Source organism: Pseudopodoces humilis, chromosome 5 (assembly GCF_049639895.1).
Source record: "Pseudopodoces humilis isolate 2021_Gansu_Grassland_sample_001 chromosome 5, ASM4963989v1, whole genome shotgun sequence".
Lineage (NCBI taxonomy): Eukaryota > Metazoa > Chordata > Aves > Passeriformes > Paridae > Pseudopodoces > Pseudopodoces humilis.
Genome location: NC_142204.1, coordinates 57,976,889 through 58,003,615, shown reverse-complemented (window position 1 = coordinate 58,003,615; position 26,727 = coordinate 57,976,889). Strand labels below are relative to the sequence as shown.

General features: G+C 41.2%; 1 protein-coding gene across 2 annotated transcripts in view; it reads left to right on the top strand.

Annotated features, from left to right (window-relative positions):
• The window catches only part of GRAMD4 (GRAM domain containing 4), a 72,112-nt gene that overhangs the window by 10,691 nt on the left and 34,694 nt on the right, over positions 1 to 26,727 (top strand). For both annotated transcript variants that reach the window (XM_014249045.2, XM_014249044.2), the window contains exons 2-3: positions 13,222 to 13,432; positions 21,654 to 21,774. In XM_014249045.2, the coding sequence (XP_014104520.1) occupies positions 13,222 to 13,432; positions 21,654 to 21,774 (332 nt within the window). The remainder of the gene's footprint in view (positions 1 to 13,221; positions 13,433 to 21,653; positions 21,775 to 26,727) is intronic.

Here is a 26,727-nt window from a genome sequence, read left to right as displayed (position 1 = left end):
AGTTCAGTTCAGTGGTTCCATCATATTCTGCAGTATTGAGTATACTTCTGACATTAATGCAAAAAGTCTTAGGATTCCAAGTTTCCAAGAATTTGAGAGACTGTATCTGTTAAAACATTTGTGTGTTATAAACAAAAGGCTTGATATCCCTATACTGGAATTTGAGCCTGACTTCTAATTCAGCTTTTGGGATCCTTCTTGGAAAGTGAAATCTATGGTTTAGGTTTTAAAATTCCGAGATTTAAATACGTGAATATTGTTTAAGTAATTTGGAATAAGTTAGAGCTGGAAGAAATCCCGGTTAAGAAACTGACAGAGGTGCCAAAAATGTTGCTCTCTGCCTTCATTTATACTCAGTCCCCACATTCTTTAAGGAGTTTTCATGAGGTCTTTGGAGGTCTGTGGGTGGTCTCCGGCCTTCAGCTGGTGACATAGCCTCAGTTTTAATGTGAGCCACTACTGGCTTCTCTGGCATTGACTTGGAAAAACATCAAATCATTTGGAAGGAGTGGCTGGATGAAGAGAGGTGGGATCTCTCCAGAAATCTCCTTTGTGAACTGAGGCAGCTGTGAAATGGGCCCAGCTGAAGTGGTTTTATGGTGGCAGGTAGGTGGATGGGTGCAAGGACTGTGGCTCCCTCTCTGCCCCTTGCTTCCCAGACATGAGTGCCTGGAAAGATACACCCTGTGTACATGGCTCTCTGCCTCCCAGTACTTTGACCTTTGGACCCTAATCATTGCCAGCTGAAGTGTCAGCATGGCATAAATAAGTCAGATCAAGGAGTGTGATTCTGGCCCTCTTCCCAGCCTTAGAGGCAGACGTAAATGCCATCCTCTAGCTGGCTTTTAACTTGTTTGGTCTGATTGAAATGATGACTGATATAATCTTATTTCTTCTCGTTTGGTTTCTTCACTTTGTTACTAAACTGTCTTCTGCTATCTTTGTGTTAATTTAAATCTATTTTGAGTCTGAAGGCTCAACATGTGCCAGGTTGCTATTTGCTGTCATTGGGTTTGGATTATTTTAGCAGCCTGACAGGCTTTGCGTTGTATCTGTGACATTTTGAGACAAGAAAGTACTGGGGTTTTTTTTTGTAATAGAGCATGCAAAAAGTGTGGTAATTTAGAGTGCTTTTACAGGCTTGGTTAATAAACCAAAAAGCTGATCCATGAAGTGCAGACACCATTGGATTCATGTGTTACCCCATGTTTGGGATCAAACAGACAGATCTGGCAGTTATTTTTTTTTTCCTTTTCCATGTGTTCAGTACATCTCATGTTGAAACCTGGTGGAAAACTTGATAGTATGGCTGTCTCAAGAGAGAACCTGGCTTCTCTTGGGAGAAATGCCACTTAGCATACATATGAATACTTTGGGGGTGATGCCAGCAGCAGGTTCCCCCTCTGCAGAGAAGTGTAGTTTGGTTTGTTGATATGCCCTGGTTTATTTAAAGACTTGCTCTAAGATAATCTTGTTCCATTTGTTTCAAGCAGCTTCAGAAATGTTGTTGTTAGCTTATGTGCATAACTTTTTGTCCTCTGCAGTTATGAGGCAATAGAATATGAGAAGCACCATTAGAACATTAATTTTTTACAAATATGACCAAATTGGTATGAATGGATACACTTATGGTAATAACCTCAGCTGTTTGGTTCATTGTTAGGAAGAGGCTTTGTATCTTTCTTACAGACATATGTAAAGCATAATTACTGTGTTTCCTTGAAATTATGCATTTTTTTCTTTAGTTTTCCTTGGCTCTATTCATGCTTTAAGGAAACCTCAAAATTGCTCATAGAATGTGGCCACACATCTCCATCTTTTGTCCCTGTTCCTGTGCCAGCCATGCGTGTGTGCCAGGCTGCTCCAGGTGGGGAGCTGAGCTGCTCTGTGTGTGTGTGAAGATGAGCGGGATATGATTGCTGGCTGGAGCTCGTTTCCAGCAGTGTTGAGTGTCTTGAGTGATGAGTTATTTTGGTTTTGTTTGCAAAATGAAATAGGTTTTCTCAACTAATAAAATTTGGGAGAAAATACAAGAATGCATGGGAAACTTCAGTAATGTCTTTTTTTTTTCCTCCCTCCCTCCCTCCTCCATCATTCTTTCTGAGGTTATTCTACTTGTTCATAGGCTGTGGTCTCCATCTGTACCTGTTGGTGGGGTGAGGGGATGTGCTTTGCTCAGCCTCACCTTCATACTTCTCCATCAGTTGCCTATTTAACTCTCACTAGGGCTAAGCATCTCTGGCAGCCTTTTCCTGGGCTGGACTGGTGTCCATCTTAAATCCTCTTCTTGGAGCAGTTAGTGGTATCACCCAAATTGGCTTTTTTGACAGCAGTTGATCCTACAGGCAGAGGTTGCTGGGAAGGAGTGTGGAGGAGATACCCAGACAGCAGCTGCTTCTTGGAAGAATCAGGTTTCATAGCAGAGATTTCTACTAAGTTTTATTGTCTAAAGCATTTTGAAGTCAACACGTGAACTGAAAGATCTGCAATTCTGGCAGAAGCCCTGAGCAGTTTATTCAGCAAAAGAGCGAACTTGCAGGATTGTGGTTCTATTCCTTAGGGATCTAGTTTCTCACAGGACTGTACCCTCTGCTCCCTGGTATGACTATACTAGCTGGGGGTTTGTTTTTTTTTTTTTTTTTTTTAAATTTAGGATTTCTATTGTAAGCATGGGGACAAAGAACAGATATTCTGGTTCCTGTGGGAATGATGCAGTTTGAAATGTAAGAGAATAGAGGTTTGCTCCTGTAAGGAAGATTACCTTGAGCAGCAGGGCCTTTCAGTCTGGAGCCTGCCATTTCACTGGGTTAATTATTTAAACAAGTAATTGCAGTTCAGATATCAAAACCGTGTTTCGGGTACAGTGATTTCTTTCTTTTTACAGCAAATGTAACAGCAGTGCAGTTGGACTTACATAAAGGGTTGCAGTCAGGAGCAAAGCAGGAGGGGTCTGTGATAACTAGAGACCAAGTTCGGTGCTTTCCTGTGTCACACAACTTCCCCTGCTATTTCCTAACTCTTCTACGTGGAGTAAAATATCTCTCTCATCTTTTGACAAGCTGTGTGGGTGGAATGAAGAAGGCTCTTTTCCAGAGCGCTGCTTTCCAGCAGAGCTGCTGTCAGTCTGGTGGGAACTTGACCTTGACTTTTTTACTCTGTGGTAAGATTTCAAGGAATAGTTTATGTGGCTTTTACAAGTGGCTGTATAGTACAGACAGTGCCAGAAATTAAGCTGATGCCTGAAGCCAGACTTCATGTATAAAACCTGATCTTTCTGTGGTATTCCTTCATTTAACTTAGTCTGATAAATCCCATCTTTGTGTGTAATGCCTGTCCTTTTACACATTATTTATTCAAGTTTTTACACAGTATGTTATGCCCCTACATTTAGAGGTTGACATGATGAGTAATTATAACACTAAAAACTTGTGTAATTCATGGTGTATTCTAATTTTTTTCCCCTTCCCTTTCTCGTGTACTTGTAGCACAAACTTCTGAAGCATTTCCAGGTTTTTGTTGGGAGAAAGGGACAAGGAATAGAATGAGCTGATTTGGGGATTATACACATTCTTTGTAAGCTCTGGGCCAGTATATAGGAAGAAAATAAAATATTCTGAATTACATTGATGGTTGTAATTGGCATGTGCTAGCTATGTCTTTGTAGTTCTTCATGGAACAGCAATGTTGTATTTAACCACAAGGGGAGAAGTTAAAAGTCGTTAATGCATTAACATTATGTTTGTAACTGCGTAGCAGTTGGAGAGCTACTGGTGTTCGATAAAATGCTCAGTTCTTTTCCTCAGCCATGTATGTCTTTTGATTTTTGTAGTCAGCATAACTGAAACACTTGATTTTTTTGCAACATTCACATTTCAGAAGGTTGATGAATTCTCAGATCAGCAGTAGGATAGTCAAAACTCAGAAGAACAAGTTGCAAAGTGTTGTACACAAAATCACTGCGTCTTGGAAATCTCTCACTGTACACTTGGATCCGGATGGTTTCATGTTAACTGGATACTCATAAAGTTCCGGTGTCGGCTTCTACTGGATTGTCTCCCTAAATTGAGGGAAGACCCTCAAAACAGACCATCTTGCTGTACTCTGGCCCTTAGTCTTGTTCTCAGTGGAGTACCCTGCTAGGTATGTGATTTGGGAAGTATGAACCTGGCCCTGCGCTTTCCTAATGTCAGAAAGGTACGGGGTTCCTTTTATCACTGCGTATGTAGTGCAGCAGTTGTAGGTCTGGGGTTCTTTGCCTGTTAGCTTGAGTAATTCCTTCTGTATGGCCTTGCCCTGAAATGGTGATGCACAGGAGGCTTGGCACTGTGGCCAAGGGGAAGTGTTTCTCAGATGTGCGAGGTGCAGAGGTTGGTGAGGGCTGGGCTTCTCCTGAGCGCTGGTTGTGCTCTCAGCTGTGCTGTGGGTGTACGTGAACAGTGGAGATTCGTCAGGCTGCCGTCCTTAGAGCTGTGTCCTGCTTCACATGGCTACATCTTTGTTTATAGACACAACAAACAAAGAGGAGTGCATGGACATTCTTCAGAACTGGACAGTGTTATGTACCTTGGCTCTGTTTTCATAGATTGCTGAGTGAGCTATGATGAGACACCCTGAGCTGATGAGGTACTTAGTTCTGAGAGTCCTCTCAAAGAAATACCTGCTAGGACCAAGCCAGTCTGTGTAGACCTTGGAAAGCTGTTCTCAAAGTATCTTTTTACACTTGCATTGCAGCTCGTTTCTACAGTGTATTTTTTCTTAGAAGTACCTTCATTTTCTGTTTTATCTGTAGTTGCCCTCTGAAGATGACAAACATACAGCTGAGATAATGAAAAACTTGGCATCAAAGAGGTCTTAGTAACTTGCCCTTTTTTAACTTGAAGGGATAGAATCAAAATTCTTCAGAGCTGGCAGGGATCACGCTTTTTCTTAACAGTCAGTAATTACGTTCTTAATAAACTTATTAGTCTGCATAAGATGCTCCTACCAGTATATGTACTTCTGACTTTAAAATTTATTTTTAAGTAGATTGTAAAAGACCAGCATTATTGTGAGTGTTGTGTCGAGTTAGACTTGCTACAGTTTCCATTTGAACGGTGGAAGAGGATATAAATGCAGTGACAGCTTAATTTTACCCTGTGTTCTGTCCTGTCCTTCTCTCCCATTTGTCACCCCCATATATCTGTTTTTATAGGCAGAAGTTGTGCTTGCTTAGGGCAGCACTTGCTGTGTGCCCCAGCTTCTTACCTGCTGGAAGCCCTTCCAATTCTGAGCTGCCTGAACCTTCTTCTATGCAAAGGCTTTTGCTAAACTGGTGATGTTCATCTTCCTGTCTGCACCCTCAGCTCTACCCTGACTAGTAGACAAAACTCAGAGCAAGGAAGCAGAAAAAAGCCTTTTGTCAATGCCAAGCTGTGACAAACTCTTCCCTGTCCTTCAGAGTAGGGACTGAAGCTCTGGCATCCAATATCTGAAATGTGCCTTGTGGCAGCTTCATAAACCCTGTCTTTAGGGTGAAACTTTGCAGTTGTTTAACCTCATTTGAGTGCAGGTGGCTGCTGTAAAAGGATGCTTTCTCCCTCTGCCCACCACCACAAACATTTTCTGTTCAGTAGTCTGTGCTTTCCTGAGTGAGACTGCATCCCTCTCTGCTCTGATTAGACTGACCTTGCCAGAAAACAAACACAAAAATTAGCTGCTCAGCAATGAGCTGATAAACTGCATGAGTGATCAAATGACATAAAGGCTGTGGCAGAAATTATGGGGTTGCTCCCTTCTGTGATCAAGTGGGCTTCAGGCTTTGCTGGGCTCCTTTGGGATTGGGATGGGAACACAGCAGGGAGAAAGGAGGACCCAGTGGGTGACCAGGAAGGGAGAAGTTCATGTCAGCAATAGCCTTTATCATGACATGCCATCCCATGTCACGGGATATCTGTCATGGCTTGAGCTGGTGGCTCCTCCAGTCCATGCATGCTGCTGGAGATCCTCTCTGCAGGCACAGTCTTCATGCAAGGCTTTTTGTGCAGCTCTTCTGGTGGCATAGTCAGCGTCTCACTTTTATTTTCTCTCACAAAGGCGCCCTGAGGAAAAATGAGTTTTATCTTCCTGCTTGGGAGTTAAAATTGTCAATTTACAGACAAATTAATTTAGCAAAGCTTCCTAATTTCAGGTTTCACAATGAGAGATAGAGGTTTCACGATGACAGAAGTGTGTATGGTGGCTATGATAGCAGAAGAGGTGTTAGGGTAAGTGGGGAGTTAAGGGCAAAGATACTCAGTGGAAACAATTACTGGCTTTTGTTCCTTGACCCATTGGGTACAATCTGGATAGGTAGGTGTGTGTGGTAGGTTTTGGATTTTTCTTTTTTTGTGAGCTAGTCCACCCACAATTTTCCAGTGGTGGTCAAGTCAAGGCCCCCAGTTTCAGTTCTCTTGGACACTGAGCAGCAGCTGCCCCTCCTCCATCCTTCTGTGGAGGGTCAGCCTCTGGCTGACTGAAGGGCTGGTCCCCACCCAGGTGCTTGAGGGATTAAGGACTGCAACTGTGCAGGAGCTGAGCAGCTCATTTTGGGAATGTTTGCATAAACATTTTTGCCAAATATGTGTGAAGTACTGTATGAGGAAGGGACAGAAGAGAACCCTACAGCCCCAAGCCACCATGTTCTGTCTCCCCTCTTCCCCCAACCCTTTTGTTTGCAGCAGTGAAGCTGAAGGTTTTGAAGACAAGTCACTTTTACTGTGCAGTCCTGATTTGTCTCCCAGGGAGCTTAATGCCGTGAGCTGAATGACTCGTTACTCTCTTTTTGGGGAAAAAAAGATAGATTTTAGTGTAATGTATATTCATGAAGCTGCATTATGGTTGCTGTGACAACCTCACCAGTGGCAGTTGAGGTCTGTATGTTGAACTTCCTTCTCCAGTCCCCATATTGAACCACAGACCATGTTACACAGCTCTCCACTTTTTGCTTCCTCCCTTCTTCCTCCCAGTCAGTGGACAATTCAAATTGTTTGAGTTGATGCTTAATTAATAGCTGCATCTGTTTAAGTCTGCGACACCAAAGCACAACTTCCTGGTGGTTTCCAGACTCTGTTAACTGAGTGTTTCTTTTGCTGGAAGTCTGTAAGACAGAGAAGGTGATTCTGGTGGGGTTTTTTTGTTCATCTCCCTTCAAACTTGAAGGCAAAATAATCCTGAGTTACTAAGCATAATGTTTCTTCAAAGGTAGCCTGATAACTTCATCCATCATGAATAAAACAACCCTCCAGAGTCCATCCCCCTAGTCTGTCTAGTCTATCCCTGTCTAGTCTAGTCTGTTCCTAGAGTTTTAAGGATTCATGGCCCTAAAAGGAGGTTTTAGTAGATGTTACTCAAAACCAGAAAGGAGTTTGTTCTGGGTATGTTATGACTCTGAAGCCAAGGGTGATGTAATTGGAGGAAGACTTGACCAGACTGACGCTGAGGCAGGGAGTATTATTTCAGGATGAACCTGTTGTGATGAGTGTGGGGAGAGCTCAGTTTGAAGACTTGTTTGCATGTTTGTTGATGTCAGAAATTGAGGGCACTTGTGCAACGCATATAATTTTCAGAGAGTGTTTGTAAGCTGCTCTTGGCCAATCCAAATGAATGTTTGGCCCAAAGTATTGCAGTCTTGGTTTCCAGTGACAAATGATGACATCATTCTATACTGAGAACCTAAAATGTATTGTCCTGGATGAGCTCAATCTCATATTGGGGCTGTTCATGAAAGGGCTGTGTTGAGTGTGAGTTCTGGCCCTTCTGTCTGCTAAATGTCCTTGTTGAGTCGAGTTTAATGTAAAGTTTTCTTGAAAGGTGCCAACTTCACCTTTGCAAAACCATTCCCTGTTGTTCAGCAAGGGGTGCTGTGGGTAAAGTTCAGCTTTCTTCACGGATGTGAGCCTTCTGGAGAGTAGTTTGGGAGAAGTCTGTGCACAGGGGGAAGAAAAATATCCTTTTTTTTTACCCTGTGCTCTAGGATGACCCTGCTGGAGTAGGGAGGTTGGACCAGATGACCCACTGTGGTCCCTTCCACCCTGACCCATTCTGTGATTCTGTGAAAAGCTGAGCAGATGAGGAGCTCTCTAGCACAGTTGATCTTTCTCTGGTTAGTTGCTTAAATATTAATGAGTACGAAATGTTCAGAAAGTGCCTTGAAATGAGATTCCATTCATTAAAATGAGAAACTGGAGGGAAAAAATCATGTAGCAAGAGGGAACTTTTTGCACAGAACATTATACAGAGGACTCTGCATCTGTATTAGGCTTAGATATACTCGTTTTTCCTTCCAGTTTTAGTTAGACATGTCTAGAAAAGAATGCACCAAGCTTAATTTTCAGTGTATGTGGATGGATTGAATTTGTCTTGTGTTACTGCTCTCCCGTCAACTCTCAGGATATTATTCAGGAGCATTTCAGTGTAGAAGTAATACCAAAAGTAATCCTGATACTTTCCACGCCCTCGGTTTGCACATCCCTTCCTCATGATAAGACCAAAATGTCCTGGTGTTGACAACAATGTCTGTATTTGTTCATCCACACAGCCTGGCTTTTCTTGAATATCAGGGCTCTTATGTTGGACTTCTGCAGAAATGTATTTTGAGAATGAAAGGAAAACATGGAGATGGAATGTAAAGATGGGAACTAGGGGTATGCTAGATTTTCAGGTCATCTACAGCTTTCTGAAAAGCTGTTTTTCTGCTAAAATGAACACGAATGCCGTGAAGGTTACTGTACTGTGTCATAGTCTTGTAGGGCCTTTTTGACCTGGGATGCAATTCATCCATGATGTTTTAAGTGGTTTCTCTGTTTGTTTTCCCTCAGGCTCCAGACTAACACTTGCTGAGTCAATGCTGTTTGACTTGGTGTAGCAGGTTTGTGTTTTGTTAACAGCTAAGGAAAACTGACTGAACCCTCTGTTGCGAAGCAGAGCCCTTTCTCTGAAAAGTGCACGTGAAGATTTAGCTGTTGTGTCCCCGCCAGGTCTGCCAGGCCACAGACCGTACTTGTGTAAAAACTAAATGCAATAACAGAAAACCAAAACCTAAAAACTACTTGTAGGAGACTCTGGGGTGAGTTAAGGCAGCTTTCAGACAGCAGTGGTGCATTGGGTACTGCACTTTCCTGAGTTCCCTCTGCATCCCAGCCCCTTCCACGTTCATGCACAAGTAGAAATGGGGTAGCAGTGGCATGAAGGGGTGGGAGGGCTGTTCCTGTCCACAGGAACACATCTCATAAGCAAGTCCCTCCAGACGGCAGGGGTGGCTGTCAATATTCCCTGGAAGCTGGTTTCTGCTTACTGAAGCCTCTCTATAAATGTAGGCTGAAAAATTTCTTGTAAATCTCTTTATGATTTTTATGTGAAAGTTTGGGAAAACTTGATTTTTCTGTTGTTATTATAAATTTGGAATGTGAGTTTATGTTGATTTTGCTTTTTGTGTCTTGATATATTAATTTAAAATAAAGATCTTACAGTTGTTTGAGAGCTTTACATATTAGGTCACAATAAAGTCATCTCTTCCCTGGCCCTCTGTAAAAGCAATAAAGCTTCAGGCTTGAAGGAATTGTGTTAACTGGTAGATATTAATGGCAATTAAAAAGAAAATCTTTAAAGGTTATTTTAGCCAGGAGGCTTTTTAAGCATGGAAAAAACAGACATTTTCCACTTGATTATTGTCACATGTATGACAGTGTTGGGAAATGGCAGTGTTTAAAATGCATGGAGTTAAAATACTTGTATTTTTATTTGAGTGTTATAGTATTTGTTAATGGTTAGTTTGAAAGCAGAGTGAGATGTGGATCTGCCTTTGCACTCTGAGCTCCTCATGTGCAGAGTTGCATGGTGGTTTTGATGTAGTGGGTCTGGGGAGTTCCTAGAAACAGCTTGAAACTCACAGCTGAACCAGCTGAGCTCAGAATGGGTATTTGGGTAGGGATGGGTCCAGGATAGGTAGCTGGGAGAAGGTGAGGGATGAATAGCTATGATGGTGAAGCAAGTGGTTTGATATTTAGTTACTTAGTTACTGTATTTTACAATAAATTCAATTCTAGTTAAGATTCTGGTCTTTCATTTTACAAAAGCTTCCTCAAGCTTATCTAAATTTGATTCAAGTCAGTTGGAATACAGAATCTCCAAGAATCTTTTTTTCTAGTGAAACTGCTGAAATGTCACCATGAAAAAAAGTTGCTGGTTGCAGGAACAGGCTGCTGACATAAAAAGCCTGTCTTAAATCCAGCATTTGGCTGGAGGCCAGATAATGAGTTTTCATAGAAGCTTGTTGGCAAGCTTACATTTCTGCTTAGGTTAATGTAAAGTAACTGTAAGTAATTTGGGAACCTGGTACATGCAAAACAATTTTTAGACAAAATGATCTTATTATTTTTAAATTTTAACTGAAAATATTTTTATAAACCAGCTTCTTTTACTTCAAGCACTTCAGAAATGCCTTGGAGTGTTTCTCTACTATGTCCTCTTCTAATGGTTAACCTACTGAATAATCCTTTAAAAATATTAACCCTCATAGCATATCTGTCAAATCAGAATATATGCTGACTTCATTCAGTGGAGTGATTTAATTAAAGGTTTGCCTTTTTAAAAGTCTAGGTGGTAACATACGTAGGGGTAAATCATCAGCTTTTTGAGTAAAAAAAAGCCTGTAGGTGTAGATGTTCATGGGTAATCTGTTGGCCAGGTTATTCTGTAACCTAAGGCTGAAATGCATGAACCATCCTAGGATGAGAATTCCCAAACTCATCCTAGGATGAGTTTCCCAAAATGGTGCCCATCCCTGGCAGTTATGCCAGTAGGCCTTTTCACTGTCCTTGTGGCTTTTTCAGTCTTCATTCAAAGCTTGATGGTAAGGGTTGGAGATGGCTTTGTCTCAAGATGTTTTGGATGCTTCTCATTTCTTACGTGTGATAAATGAATATGAATTTATGCTAAGGGGAAAGAGAGCTGAATTCTGATCTTGAACCATCTGTGGAAGTGCTGGATATACCAGGCTATAAAAGATGTCCAGATGCAGCCCTGGTCTTTGAGGAGCAGTGGATAAATGAGGTTTTAACAGGAGGATGCTGAGGACTCCTGTTTCTGTCCAGGACAGCAGTGCTCATCTGCAGTAACTGCTCCATCTCTAAGAGGGATTGAGAAGGTGAGGGATGCATGTTTGTCCTCCATCATTATGGGCTGATGGCTGCCAACCATGCCAGAAAAGAAGTAACACTCTGCCATGCTTTGTTACTCCCATGCATTGCTGTGTCATTAGCAGAGACAGGATGAACAGACAGGATTTGGTTTTCACCTGCTTTGCTGTAGGTCTCTCACATGGTATGCAAATCTGCTTGAACATAGATGGAGATCATTGTGATGGGAGAGAGAGCGATACAATTGTGCTGGTGCTTATCAGAGGTTTAAACTTCCCTCATACCATTTGTTCCCTAGTTGCTATTAATAGTAGGGCTTAGAGATATTTCTGGATGTGATAGCTGACAAGTTTCTTCATCAAATGGTCAATGAATGAGCAAGAAGTGTTTCTATTTTAAGCATAGCTCTGACAAGTAAAAGAACTTCAAAGAATAGCTGTTCTTAGAAAATAACCTTGGTGTGAGTTATCACAAGTGTTTCTCTATAAGTAATAGATTAAACACAGGGTTACAACTTTAAGCATCTCTGATAAAGGAAGAATTTTGTGTTTTTTTTATTTTTTGCCAGCTGTACTGTAAGGGGTTTGTGTTAGTTTAAAACTTCTGGGTTTAACTGAAAGGTGCTAATAAACCTTGGCAGAAGTGCAAACGAAGACATACTTGAAGGAATGATCTGGTTTGAACTTGGTGTGAATAGTCACTGCTAAAGTGTTAGGGTAAGTGGAGAATCCATACAGAAAGTTGAAGAGCTCTGTGGAAAAGAGGTTTGTCCTAGGGAATGAGAATTGCCTTAGGTGCAAAGGCTGTGGTAGCAACAGATTTTTCTATTTCGCTCTTTATTTTTCCTCCTGAAGTGACATGTGTCTGAATTCCAATTTACCTTTGCACTTTCATCTCACCCTGTTGTCTGGGATAATGTGCCATGGAGCTAAGCATGACTTCTAATGAAGAGGATGGTAGTGCTGACCATAGAGGACAAAAGGGTAGTACCAGGAACAAGTGCCTCAAAATAAATTTTAAAAAATCCATTTGCTAGAGCATGGCATCATACTCCAGATGAATCTGTGTGCTGAAATAATTGTGGCTGTTTTGTTATAAACTGAGAGCAGGGGCTTGCTGGAGTGACAAGATCAAGGAACTAACTGTTGGGTTTGCCTTTTTTTTTTTTTTTTGGTTTTTTTTTGGTGTTTTTTTTTTGTTTTGTTTTGTTTTGTTTAAAGATGGAGCTTGGGACCTTTGGTACAGGGTGTGATTCATTGAATGGGACCAGTTTGGCAAGTCTGGTTTAAATCAGAAATTATACAGTGCAGTGTCTTGAAAACCTGTGATTACAATGAGGTTATGCACATAAATTGAGCTTTCTTCTGTTGTCTTTTAAAAAGCAAAATGTTTCTCCTAGTGTAATTTCAGGGGTATTCAAGATAGTCAGTTGTGGCAATTTTAAGGATTTTGGCAGTGTGTTTGAATATGATTTATGGTCTATTTCAGCTGTCTAACTTTTGGTGAAGTCTTCTGCATGGATCTGTCTTTGGCTTTTTTCAGTTATCCCTTGGTACTTCCTGTTTTCTTAGCCTGAGGTTGTAGTGAGATATGATAGCATCCTTACTCTTTTGCTCTGGTTTGTCCAGGAATTTAAAAGTGTGTGAAGCTTGGTGTATTTTCCTGTTTTTGATTAGAAGCATCACAAATTGAAGAATGTTGGCTTATCAGCTAAACTTTGTTTTTGTTTCAAGTAACCTGTTAGGAACTGACTTGCTAATCTTCCTTTGGAGCGCAAGTTGTTAGTTTCTGCCTATTCTGACTTGCTTGAAAAACTGCCAGGAGAGAGAGGCCATGATAGTTTGGGAAGAATGTAAATGATCGGCTCCTGCAAACCAAACCATGCATCTCCTACACTGTGGAAAAAATGCCTGTTAGAAAGCTAAGCGTGTTTTTCCTCCAGTGGCATTTGGAACTTGAAAGATGGAAAGGCACTTGAAAGGTGGTAGGGAGTAGTTAGTGATAAGAATGTGTGTAATTTGATTTATTGCAAGCTTTCTAAAATACTCTTGATTTTTTGATCTTGCAGAGACTCCAACCGTCATGTTAAGGTAAAGCAGAAAAGTGCAGTGCTGAACATGCTAAAGAAGTTGGACAAAATAAGGTTCAGAGGTCACAAGAGAGATGAGTTCCTTGATTTAGCAGAGTCTCCAAATGCTTCAGACACTGAATGTGGAGATGAAATCCCGGTGAAGATACCTAGAACGTCAGCTCGAGACAATGAAGAGTTGAGAGACCCTGTAAGTACTCCATTTGGGTATTGTTATACTATGTTTTATGGTTTTCAGGCAGAAAAATAATAGAAATTACTAATTCTTTATCCTTCTGTTACGGTTGTGACACTTGAAAATTTGTGGGCTAGGAAGTAACTTTCCAGTAATAGGCTTCTATTTTGTGGAAGGATCAATTAATTTCTCAATATCAGAGTTCCCTGTCCCTACTTCTAATTTTAGATATTGTGAGTTGACAGGTTTGTTAACTTTGGATGTGCTTCTGAATGTTCTCTGGTTTTTGTTTTGTTGAATTACTAATGAACATGTGAAAAAGAAAAGCCAAATTTTCAGTCTGAGGAGCTCAGATCTGCTCAAGTGGCACTGTCTAGGACTTTGAGGATAAGACTTCTGCTTGCTTCATTAGTGTTAGAGGGTCACACCATCTCCTCCTCCACTGTAGTGTTGTAACCAGTAGTGCTTCCATGCAATTAGAGCTGGTTTAAACCTGTGATACACTGCTAAAACATTTTGGTGCTCGTAAGCAGAAGCACAAAAGCAGACATACCTTTTTCAAAGACACTGCTTCAGGAAAAGTTAAATATTGGTTAAAAAGTAAAATAAAATCCTTCTTTAACTGTTAAAAAAAATGGCTGTGGATCCATGAGCTTGGAGTGCTACAGTATTAATTTAGATTTGTCTGTATAATTGTATTGCAGAAGTGAGTTGGAATTCAGAATTTATATCACCCTATGAAAACTTACTGTGCAGTTTTTATCCCGAAAATGTGATCTGACTGTTCTCTGAAGGCTCATTTCTAGGAGGTGGGGCTTGCTCACATCAAGCTGTAAAACAAAAGATTTTAAACTGTATATGCTTATGCATCTCCTTTGGGGTTGCAGCTTGTATCCAGTTCCGTAGCTTTTTTTAATTTAAGCGGGCTTTCGTTGCACTGCATACAGTCCTGCTTATAGAGAGCTTTTTTGCCAGAATGTTTTTCCTATGATCATGGAACAAGCAGGTGGTAATGACAGAGCATGTTTTGGTCACAAAAAGCCTGTTATATGTAAATCCTCAAGCTTCTCAGACAAGGAAGTCTGTTCAATGCTGTTCCTTTGCTCTTATTCTACTGAAGACATCTGTCATTTGTTGGGATGTAAATATTGTGTATACTGTTACTAATCTCCTCTGCTGCCCTTCCAATGTGGTATTTTGTGAGTTTTTTATAGGGAAATACTGACTTATTTTCATTAAACTTAAAGCTTTATCATTTTATTTTAAACATTTTATTTATGTTTTGTGTGGGTATATATTAGATGCCTTTTTTATTTAATCAGAAGTATCTGGAAGGCAGAGCTAGAGGCTACAGAAAGTTCTGTGTTAAACTCCAGGTACTATTTTCTGTATTTCTTCAGGGGAGTAGTAGGTCCTGGGTGGCATGGAGGGTAGCCGAGGCACAGCAAGGTGAACTTGTAGTTTTGAATAATTATAAAGCCTTAACAGCTACACATCTGTAGTAGTGGTCTCAGAAGGTCGAGCTCTGTGTGCTGAGAAGGGAACTTGGAGATACACTTTGCTTTCTGGCTGATTAAATACCACACTAGGCTGTTGTCATCTGAGTCCTTGGGATACAGCTGAGGGCAGTTCTCTAAAATCAGGGAGAAAGAGAGAGAGGAAAGCAGAAATGGCATCAAACTTGCTTTGCCCCACTCTGGATGTTTTTAAGCTCCAAACCCAGGGTGATGCTGGAACAGCCTATGAGCAGCAGCTGTGTTACAGATACGAGCAAAAGGAGCAAATTGGTGTGAGGAAAAAGGTCTGATGTGTGAGGGATAAATTTCAGATGGGATTTTTGAGGACTTAACAGTTGGCCCTCACAGGCATCTGCACACTAAGCAGGTATAAAATGAAGGGAGAAGAAATAATCCCCTGTGCTGCAGAGGTGCCAAGAGTAAAGAAAGTAATGCTTATGTATTTAAATCAATATTAAAGTAGTGGTGTCTGAGGCTGTGTGAACAGTGAAATTCTGAATTATTTTTCTGTTTCTTATTGAGATTATATAGTTGTGTTGTGCCTGAATTGGTTTTATTCAGTGTCTAAAACTCATAACTTAAATTGCTTGTACAGGATGTTTTTCTTTTATAGGCTCTGTAAGCAACTTAGTATTATACTTGTATTACACTGATCATGGGAAGACCAAGTCTTACTGTTTTCTTCCTGTCTAATACCTTTGGAAACTGTTGAAAGCACACAAAAAACAATGCAAGTCTTCTCTGTGTAAATGGAAGTTAGGTTACATGTCTTTTCAGATAGATGTGAGCTGTAAAGTGCTTCCAGTTCTGTTCCTTCATTGTTTCTGTTGAAATCTGGGGACAGAACTCATGGTCTTGAAAGAGCAAGATTGGTGGCTTGGTATTGAACACAGGCATGCAAAATTAGAGTCCTAGTCCCCCTATCTGCATTTTCATGTTATCTATTCCCTAGACAAAGATTTCATCTCTGCCCCTCTCCACTTCCCTCCCCCTGCCTGGTGTATTAATCATTGTGGAGTCATTAAGGAAAGATCTCTCTCTGTTAGAACAGCACAGTGCAGTCATGAATGAAGGACCCTTCTGTGCTTCATGGGTTTACAGTGCACTTAAAGATGTGCCTCTTCTTTAGGTATGTATCTGAACTTGACAAGCGTGTGCAAAAACTTGATACAAATGGAGGTTGCAGAGTAAAAAGCCTTATCATAAAAGCTTGTGATTGCAGAGCCCTGACCATCTGCCAGGAGGAGTGTCATCCTCTGTTGCACTTGCAGCAAGCGAAGTGAATGTTCAGTCCCAGGCCACAGATTGCACAGTGGCACTTAGTCCCAGCACTTCACATGCTTTACTGAAGTCACACATGTAAAATTCACACCCTGTGAAAAGACAGAAAGGATGGTCAGATGAGGTAATTTCATATTCTTTATCTTTAAACTGAGCTTTACCTATTTAGTTCATTAATCAACATCCTAACCAGTGTTTGGGTAAAACACACAGCTAGCTCCTGGTTGGAGGACTCTGGAGACGGAAGGATTTATATTTTCCTTCAAATTCTCAGTTGTTTCTGAGTGGTTTTTTTCAAAAGGTGTCTTAATTTTTACTAGTTTGGATTCAACTTACAGACTGGCTGCTTGCTTGTGTGGGTTTCCCCCTCACTTAAGTGCCCCAGCTACCAGATATGCCTTGAATAGGAGATACTTTCTTAGGTCCCTGTGGGTGTTGAGACACTGTGATCAGATCATTGCCAAGACAGCAGTGCTGGTTAACAAATTTAACTCTCTGCTAAACATTTCTTTCAATTCCTGAATGGCTTCCTATATTTCTTCCTTTGTTCTCTCTTTATCATAACTGTTTGGTTTTTTTTTAAGGCAGGGGCATTAGACACTGCATACAGTGTTGCTTGCTTCTGCATTGTTTTGTGAAAACACCACAATTGCAAAATAGGTAGGGGGAGTAACCTGGTCCATTCCAAATCAATTAGCATTTGATTTGTTGTTACATTAGAAATTGAGGTAATATTGCTTGCTCAGTAATTTAAGTCCCCTTTATTCAGTACTACCCTTCGTATTTGTACAGAAGGGGAGACAAGTTCCAGTTCTGCGTTCTATGTTCATATGAATGAACATGCTGCAGATATCACATCCCCTTCACAGAGTGGAGAAGAACAAACTGTATTTAAACCTGTAGAGGCTGGCACTAACCTGGCAGCGAGAATTACTAGTAAAGCTCTCTTGTATCTGGCATACTGTACTGAAAGCAGCCTAATCTACTTATGCAAGTCCCCTGCCAGCGTGCTGGGATTAAATCTGAGTTACTGTGGTACAGAAAACATTACTTTAATTGCTCTTGCAGTACATCTTGTTTTTTCCTGACACATGTCAATTAAAACCTTAAACGCTGCTCTGTTCGTCATCTCATTTCCAGTGATTGGAAGATACAAAGCATGATGCAAACATTACAGTTAATAAGTTAAGGTCTCTAAACCTGGCTAGCACTAGATTTTTAAAAATTTATGTAGAATATAGCTGTGTTTTGGGAGCATGCCAGTATGGGTATGCTTCCAAGAATAGCTGCTAAGGATTAACTATTCATGCAGATGCCTTCATTCTTAAACAATGTTGTTGAGTTTTTCCTTTTCTTACAGCAGGTAATTGCAGCATTCATGGGGAGCCCTTTCATAATTTGAAGTAAGAAAATGAACATGAAGTGTCAGATGAAAAGCTCAGGAGGCTAGAACTTTGCGAGACAAGCTGCATAGTTTGCTGAACAATTCCCCCCTCCTCTTTTTTCCTCAAATGAACGCAAGTTAAAATTTTCCATTTTAAACTACTTCTTCCTTGTGTTGTGTCCCAGCCACTTTCTGGGCTCTGAGGAGTGACTTGAGTGAATGGTTTTGCCCCTGGGGTTGGTGTGTTGTGTACTCACTGCTCCCCATTCTTCGTGTTTGAGAATTGATCCTCTCCAAGTTAAGGACAAACTTGGAAATCAGACCACCATTTTCTTAGATATTCCTAGAAAAAATCATCCACATATGTATGATGTTGTGGAAGGAAATGAAAAGCATAGGGTTGGGCAGTTGTGTTTCTGTGTGATACTGGAGATGTGCTGTGCTGCAGATGGAGAGGACAGATCCACAGCTGCTTAGTTGGGAAGTGACTTGGACCACTTCTGTGGCTGTAGAGCAGCAGTGGCAGCACACAGAACAAAATCCCAGGGCTTGCAGGGTGAAGGGGTTTTGGAGAGGGAAGGCAGAGAAGTCTCGGTCTGGGAAGTTCTGTTTTGAAAAGCCTGAACTGCAGATGGCTTCAGAAATGCTTTTGTGGGGAGATGTGGTTTTAGATCTGGAGCTGGATGTGGCTTGGACAAACAGCCCTGAACTCTGCTAATGGGTTACAGGCAGTCTGTCATCATCAGAAAAGTTCCTTTAACACCCCTGTCTCTATGTTCACCTCTAGCATTTCTCTGTCCTCCTAGGCACTGCCAGGCCTTGCTCATGGTCTTGGCTAAGTAATCATGATTGCCAACATTTTAAAAGGGCTCCTGTGTCAAATGCTGTGTCAATACTAGTCAAAGCTAGAGAGGCAGAAGGAAAAGCAGAAATCTGTGGAAGCCTTTAAGGCTTTTATTGTGAGTCAGAAACTGCAAAGGACATCTGTACAGTGCAGTGTAGTTAACACAGCCTGAGTCCCAGTGCTGTCCTACAGAGGCAGCGGAGAGGAGAAACCCGTACCCAGATGAAACTGGAATTCATACAAGGATCTTGTTAACTTGTCAGTTGAGCCAGATATGCGAGCTTCAGGAAGAGGGACTTCTTGAATTCAGAGGCAGGCAGTTGACCTTCAACAAATGTACAGACCTTGTTTCTTGTTTTCTTAGATATGTTGGTGTGGGGCAAAAACTTCTGTGACAGAGACATCTGCTTAAATGTTTCCCATATCACTGTCCTGGTGTCCTCAGTTTTTCTGAATGATAGTCATAAAATGTTATGGTGATGCTAATTTTGGAAATTGGGTGCACCACCAAACTTGTGTCACCGCGTATCTTAATAAACCATTTTATTATTACATGTTAATTACATGATCTTGCCCCTAGTATTCTAGTAAGCAGCCTTATGTTTTAACTCACTGGATTTTTTTTCTCTTTTTTTCTCCTCTCTGAGTTAGAAGTTCATTGTAACCTTACGTAGCTAGTTTAAAGATGGGTACCTTCTGATTTTTAGCCATCGGTGGATGTCAGGCTGCTTGGATTCAATGCTTTAGCAGATAAACATTTGGAAGCTCTAAGAATGAGTCATGTTAACTGGTATCACTCTCCCCAGTGCTTCACACCTCTTGCTCTTTCCTTCTTCCTTAGAGGCACCTTAAGGTATCCTGGGCTATAATTACTGGCTCAACATCTCTGAGAAGCAAAAGCAGAGCTGGTTCTCTAGATGGATTTCTGAAATGTAGTACATCTTTGGGTAAAATACCTTGAGTATCTTCAATGAGGATGAAAACTTGAATATGCTTAGGTACTTAATAGCCTCTTTCTTTTTCCTGTCCTCCCTCACCTGGGGTGGACAGCTGCTGTCCAAGCACGGGGGCTGATGCCCAGAGTCCAAGCACATTCCTTTTGAGTACAGCACCTTGCTCTTTGTCCTGTACGTGTTTTAATTTATTTATCAATAAAGTATTTAAGCAGTGGCACTGTTTCTTCAGGTAGCTCCCTGTGAACTCCTGCATGCTGGGAGCAGATTGTCCCTGTGTGCTTGATGTGGGTATACAATAAAGAAAGCAGTGCATGAACACCTGGGCCGCAGTCTGTATTTTAATAACATTTCCCTTGTGCCTGCCCATGGAGCGTTCTGTAAGGGTGCTGCTTTTCGGCTTCAGTCACACCATCCTCCTTGGGGCTCTCCAAATGTCTGGCAAGTGATAGCACTAAATCTTGCAGCATAAATAAATGCAAGCCAGCTCTGTAGATAAGAGATCAACACAGTGTTAATTCGCATCCTGTGCTCATCTGAAAATCTTCTGCAGTGGCTGGAGCAGCTGCAAATGGCATCTCTCATCGGCTAAAAGCAGGAGTGATGGGGAAACGTGAGGCATGGTGAGGAGGATGCTGTGCTGCAGCTCCCCGTGTGGGGACTGCCCTGGGGTCTGTCCCTCTGTGCTGTGGCGTCATTTGTGCCGGCTCCAAAATGGGAAGTAGCCCAAGGCTGCTGCTGAGCTAACAGCTTCTGCTTCTTGCCAGGGCAGCAGCGCTGACAGAGTGCTGTGTGGGTGGGTGCTGCTTAGGGGGCTGGAAATAGCATCTCTGCTTGGCATGGTATTGAGCAAGCCCAGGTGGGGAGTTGGTGCTAGGTAAATGTTGGCCAGTAACTGCCTACAGAGTGCTAATATGCCCATATAGACAAATTCTGAGACTTAAACTCAGCATCTGTTCAGTTCAAACAAGAAAACAGGTGTTTAATAGGTATTTCCACACTGTTTTGTCTTGAAAGTGAAAATCAGTCCCAACTGTGAAAGTACTTTGCTATCAGTAAGCTTTCTGCACGTCTTTCCCAAAACATAGAAAATGTCTTAATTAATGTCTCCTGTAGATTACTTGAACTTATATATGTATGAAATTTAACCTGTCATGGTTAAATGTATGCAGGCTGGTGTTTGAAAGGAATACAGTTCCTGTATGTTTTAGGGTTCAAACAAAGAGTGGAGAATAGTCAGAATAGGTAAATAAATTCCTTTTTTTCTTGACATAATTTCTGAGATGTAGGTTTCTATAGTCTATCACTTTGATGTTGAGTATAAGCTGCTAGAGAAGCTCCTGTAATTCTCATTGACAGATTTTTTGTACCTGGTGGGGACTGTACACAAGTGCTGAGCAGCCATTACCCAGGAGATGCCCTCACCCACCCTTTTCCCTGCTATCTGAAGATGTACACTTTAGGAGAGAAAGAAGGCATCACCTGCCACCTTCTGCTGTGTGGGATTGGGTTTTTTTTGTGTTTACTTCATGGAGGTGATGGTTGTCACTGGTCTTTCTAATCAAATTGCTTTTTAATTCCTGCTTTCTGCAGGATTTTCGGTATTCTGCTGAGTTCATTCAGGGGGTGTTGATAAATCTGTTGAGGCATGCAATCTTCTGATTTCCTGCTCTCCTGGCCTGCCAGGATGAGCTCCTGGGCACCAACAACATCCTTCTGCAGTAACTGGGTTGTGGGGGAGCTGGGAACCCCCTTCCTTGCTGGGAAACGATGGTCTCGAGAGCTACGCATTCCATAAATGGATATTAAAATACACAATATGTGTTTCCCAATATCTCAGTAATTACCAGAAAAGTTTTACTTTTGCTGGCTTCACAATTTTATGTTTAAAGTATGTAGCATTGACCATTCATTCTGTGAGGAGGGGGGTAGTATAAATATGGCTTTTCAGTCAGCAGAAGAAGGGCTTAAATGATGATGCAGTATAACTGGTAAGGGTGGTGGTGTTCCCACTTGTTTTTGTAGCTTCCCAAGGTCTGCAGAAGTGTGTTCTGTAAAGTCACATTTGATTAGCTTTCATTCACCTATTTTGGTAATCTGATGCTGAAAGAGGTGTGTAGAGGTGTTGTTATTTGCATGTTTCTCACATGCTTGTTTCTTTACTGCGCCAGAAATCAGTCGATGTATTTAAGTTACACCAAAAAAAAACAAAACCAAAAACCTTCTGAACTTTCAGTATGTTCTGGTTTTCTTATAGGCTGGTCCAGGGACCATCATCATGGCTTCAGGAGTCCAGGATTTTAACAGAACAGAGTCTGACAGACTGAATGAGATCAAAGGTCACCTGGAAATAGCCTTACTGGAAAAACACTTCTTACGTAAGTACAAAATGCTCTGTGGAGGGGAATGGTTTAGGCCTTCTGAAATAATTTTAATCTAACTGTAGAAGTTGGCATCAGAAATTTGAGGTGTGCTGATGTGCAGATAGTACGTGGGTTTATGCTTCCCTAAGAAGAACTTAAAAGCATTCCCAGGGTTTCTGGGTCACTTGGGTATTTTTTTCCTCATTGCATTCCTCACAACATACTACGTGACAAAAGCTGCATGGTTGAAGTCTTGATGTTGACATCTGCAGGTTGTCTTAGAACTAAGTCAACCTTAATGTGCCTGCAATAGGTGTTTTTCTTTCTAGTTGTAATTGCTAAGAAGAGATGTATGAAGGGGAGACCAGTTCATTTTCGTGGAAGCTGTTTCAGCAAATAATGTATCTTAAAACACGTTTCTCTTAACGTTATATGTATTATTGGTAAGTGGTGTAAGAAATACAGAGAAGAGTGTCTGTAGATTTCAAGTGTTAGTCAAGTAGTTAGGGTTTATGCTTGTATATATGTACATATGTGTGTATTATGAGAAAAAGTTGTCATTTATGGCTAGAGGCAGCTGCAAGATTTTGAGGATTTTATCTCAGCCGGTCTGAACTGTTGGATTTTTAAGACAGTTAAAAACAGAAAAATGGAAAACAAAATACCTCGATAAAAGTAGAGATTTCTGTAGTAAGCTAGTGAGAATTCTTGCTCAGTTGCTTCCCAGAATGGCCATTTTAATATTTTGGTTTTAAACTTCAGACTATAAGGGTTGTTTTTATGTGTTCAGAGCTTGTCAGATATTGTTTAAGGGGTAGAAATAACAAGACTATAGAATCTGTTCAATTTCTAGGCTATAATCCAATGACAAGACTTAGATTTTTATCTTCAGCATATTCTCAAGGATTTGTCATTAATTTTCTGTGACTTGTTTTTCACTTGGCAGTATTTGATATGTTTTCCTTCTGATGTGATGGAGGCCTGATGAAGGAGACTGGGCAGGCATTTATAACAAGCTGCTGTCAGCTTCCACTGATACCTGGAAGAGGTATCATGGTTGGAATGTCAAGCAAAAACTGAAAGATTTGTTTGACTTGCCTTGTTAGTTTCAGTGATTTACTTGATTTTTATTTAATTATTCAGTACAGAGTTACCATGTACTCCTTCCATCCCCAAAGATACATTGCTTAAGCTCCTATTATACAAGTGTTTTTTTAAACTAGACAGGACACATGTGATTTCTCAAAGCAATCTCATGTGCAACAGAAACAGTAGGACATAGCAGAGCTGATTTCTGATTTGAAGTAGGATGTGCTTTTTGATGTAAAACCATTACAGGGCTCTCAGACACTTCCATGGCTGGTGAATTCATTCTTCTTAGTATGTTCTTACAGTAACTAAGTGGGGCACACAGGTTTGTGAATACTGGTAGTCTTCAGGTTCGAGCTCTAATTTGAAAATCTTCTGATCAACTGTTACTTGTGGCTGAATCATTTTTCCCTTGTGCAGAGCTTTGCAGTAAACTCTGAGGTGAAGGATAAAGAAGTTCACCCTTCTCTGTAAACTTTGAGCAGATGTTTGAGGGTTCAGGCCCATGGGGTGGTTCAGCTGGGTGGCTTGAGTCAGCCAGGGGTGTCTCCAGCCCTTACCTCTTCACCAAAGCTGAAATTACAGAGTTGTCCTGACAAATTGTAACTCTGTATATAAAAACAAGAGTAAGAATCATGAACTGGCTGAAAAATAAATGAGATAAAGCTTATCCCTTCCTTGGCTATTTTCCATTGAAAATTTTGGGATTAAATAGGTCACCATGTTTGTCAGCTGGAGTGAAGTAGGAGTTCAGCTTTTGTGTATGGCTCCTGAGTTCTTACCTTTCCTTTTTCCTTCTGAGTTATTTTGGGATTTTTTGGTACTCAAAATGCTTCATTATTGTTGTCTTACCAAAAGTGAACTAATGATGTGCAAAAAAACATTATTACATATGTAGTTTGTTCACTTCAGTTTGCCCTTGGAAGAAAGCCTGGTCATTATTTTTTTAAAATCCTACTGCTGCAGTAGATGTTTTTTAGGAAGGCTAGTTGCTCTGCAGGATTTCTATACTATTTTTAGCTACGGAATTCCTTAAGGACACCTTGCTATGATTGTGGTTTTGCATAAACTATTTGCCCCATCTACATACTCCATTTCCTCCAGCTGTACATGCAAAAATCAAAGCAATTGCTAGTTAGTGAGGGAAATACCTAAAGTTTCATGCGTTTGCTTTTTAGTGTGCTGTGGTTGTACTTGTTATCAGCTTGATTCTGACTTTTTTTGTTTTTGCCTCTTAGATACTTTTATTTGTATTGGTCTCAGTAGCCAGGAGGTTTAAGGAGGAGAGATTTCCTTTCAGCTGTATGTCATGTGTAATGTGCACATACATTACACAGCTGCAAGTCAGCGTGGGTCTGTAATTTGAGGTGCCTGGCTAAAGCTTTTCTCTAGACTCCATTCAGCTGTTAGTAGGCACAAGCAATGGGTGCGGTTTGGCTGAGTAGTACATTCAGTGAAACACATCCCAAACTGAAGTGTAGCCTCTACAAACTGCAGGGGAAATCCGGAGCAAGTAGGTATGGAGTCGAGCTGTTGTGTCTAAGGGGAAAATATCTTCATCTGAGATGCCTGTCTTTAGCAAAGAGGTAATCTGAACACCCGGAGATGTGAAGATGGGGAGGAATGGCTTAGCGTGTGCAGAGCTGTAAATGCAAGTAAAACGTGTCTGGAAATGCAAGGGATTTAAGCTGATGGGAGGATGAGGCACACAGAGGAAGGGATCTTGGATAATGTCTTTAGCAAGGGGGAAGGATCATCTGATTCTCCCAGTCAAAGGGGCTAAAGTTGCTTTTCCTGTCTGTGTGGGAATGGTCTTAATCTCTTTGATACAATGGCTCAGTCTGAGCCTTACTATAGGAATGTGGAAATGTGTGTGTTGGGTTTGTGGTATTGGTGTGGGTTCCTTCAGAAAGTCTTGGAACACCAGCTGAATGAAAGTGCAAAGAACTTAATCTGCTGGAGTTTCTGGGGCATGTGGTTCTAAAAAGTTTTGTCTTGGAGCTGGTACAATCAGAATAATTTATTTCTAAAGGATTTTCTGTTATTATAACCTAGCTTTTAATACAAGTGAACACTGCCTTAGGCTTGTTGGGGGCTCAGTTTGGGAAGGAAACTACTGATCCAGGGCAGTTAGATTGATATGCTAAGATTAGTAGTGGTTTTAGTGTTTCCATTTCAGAACCTAGTTGTATCTTAACAAAAAATAAAATTGTGCTTGCTGCTCTTGCATTTGAAAGACAAAATAACCAACAAAACAATCTTTCTGCTTTTATGCCTTTTTGTTTGGGGTAAACTGCTTGCTTCCTGTTACTTCCTGTGCCTTCTTAGAGAGGGCAGTTTTGGAGATACCGGCACTCTTTTCCTGGTGCCACAAGGTGCTTTGTAAGCATGCATGCACCCTGTGGTTTCCATGAAGTATTAGCCAGTTCTAATTCAAGGATGTTCAAGCCTTTTGCAATGCAGAATTCAGCAGCCCAGGAAGTTGGTAGCACCAGCTGAGTGAAATAAACCAGGTGACTATTAGAGAAGAGGGTTAGTCATGAACTGGTAAATCAAAGGAACCTCACATGAGGATGAGGAGTACTAGAAGGAAATACAATCCTCTCCCACAAGGGTTTTTGCATTCCACTCCATACAGCAGTTTGTGGCAGGAGTCCTGAAGGTCTTACCAAATCATTGGTTTCAGTCATGATGTTCATACCACATGACAAAAGTACTTGGGATTATGTTGCTTTCCTATTGAAATTTCTACTCTGACACACTGTTCATCCTTGTGCCTTTTTGAACCATTTATGTGACTAACTCCAGAGTATATTCTCTGGTTCCCACTTTCTGATGTAAATGACCCGATGATTCTTTCTAAGAGCAACCTAGCAGAATAATGACCTCATGGAAGCAGAGCTCTAGAAAACCATACATGATTCTCAGTCAGAACTGGCATGTTAGAAAGTGTTAAAACCCAGAGACCAAGCGTGTGCTGACCAGCAGAAGACTATGCTGAAAAGTCCAGTTCTGTGCAGAAATGCTAATACCTCCTCAAACAGTCCCAGTAATTGTATGGAACAAATAGACAGGGAAGCTGTGCCAGAGTCCAATTACCAGCTGTGTCAGAATACCTTTGGTTTAATTTCTCCTGGTGTGAGGGTCACACCAGCCGCAGTGACACAGCTAGAGAAGAGCAGAACAGATTCAGTATTGGTTTTGCTGTTTTCTTACTGACGTAGCAGCCTGTAGCCTGAACCTTAGGTTCAGAAATCTTGAAGCAGAATCTAGAGCTGATTTGAGCTGATGTCCATAGCAGATGAAGACCCTGGCAAGAGAACGTGCAGCTGCTGTGTTTATCTGAGAGACCCAAATACCAGCTGTGGGCCATTATAGCCATTCCTTTCTACGTGGTCAATCCTTGGCCAGGGGATCCTGATACTGCACCATGGGCTCTGTAATAAAGTGTGCTGATACTGCTGAGTGGTGAGGGTGCTGTGGCACTAGAGCTTACCCTGGGTTTCTCACATCCTTTAGTCCTTCCTCTAAACTTCCTTTGTTTCAGTTTAAAATCCTGGACTCCCTAGCACTAAAAATGTGTCCCTGGGAAATTTACATGTCTCTTTGGAGATTGTAGAGTCCCTCTGATGAAGACTGGTTTGCCTGTGGTGACTGGTGGGAAATTTTGAATGTTTATCCTGGGCACCCAGAGCTGACGCAGTAAAAATACGTGAGTCCAGGCTTTGCTACAGAGCCGTCTCTAATTTGCTTACTAACATCTCATTTGCTTACTAATGAGTTGCAAATTTTTTCTAGATCTGACTTCTGACTAGGAGACTTCTTAAAGACTACATAAATTTTCTTAAGAGGTGTAGGAAAGGTTTTGCTTATACCCAA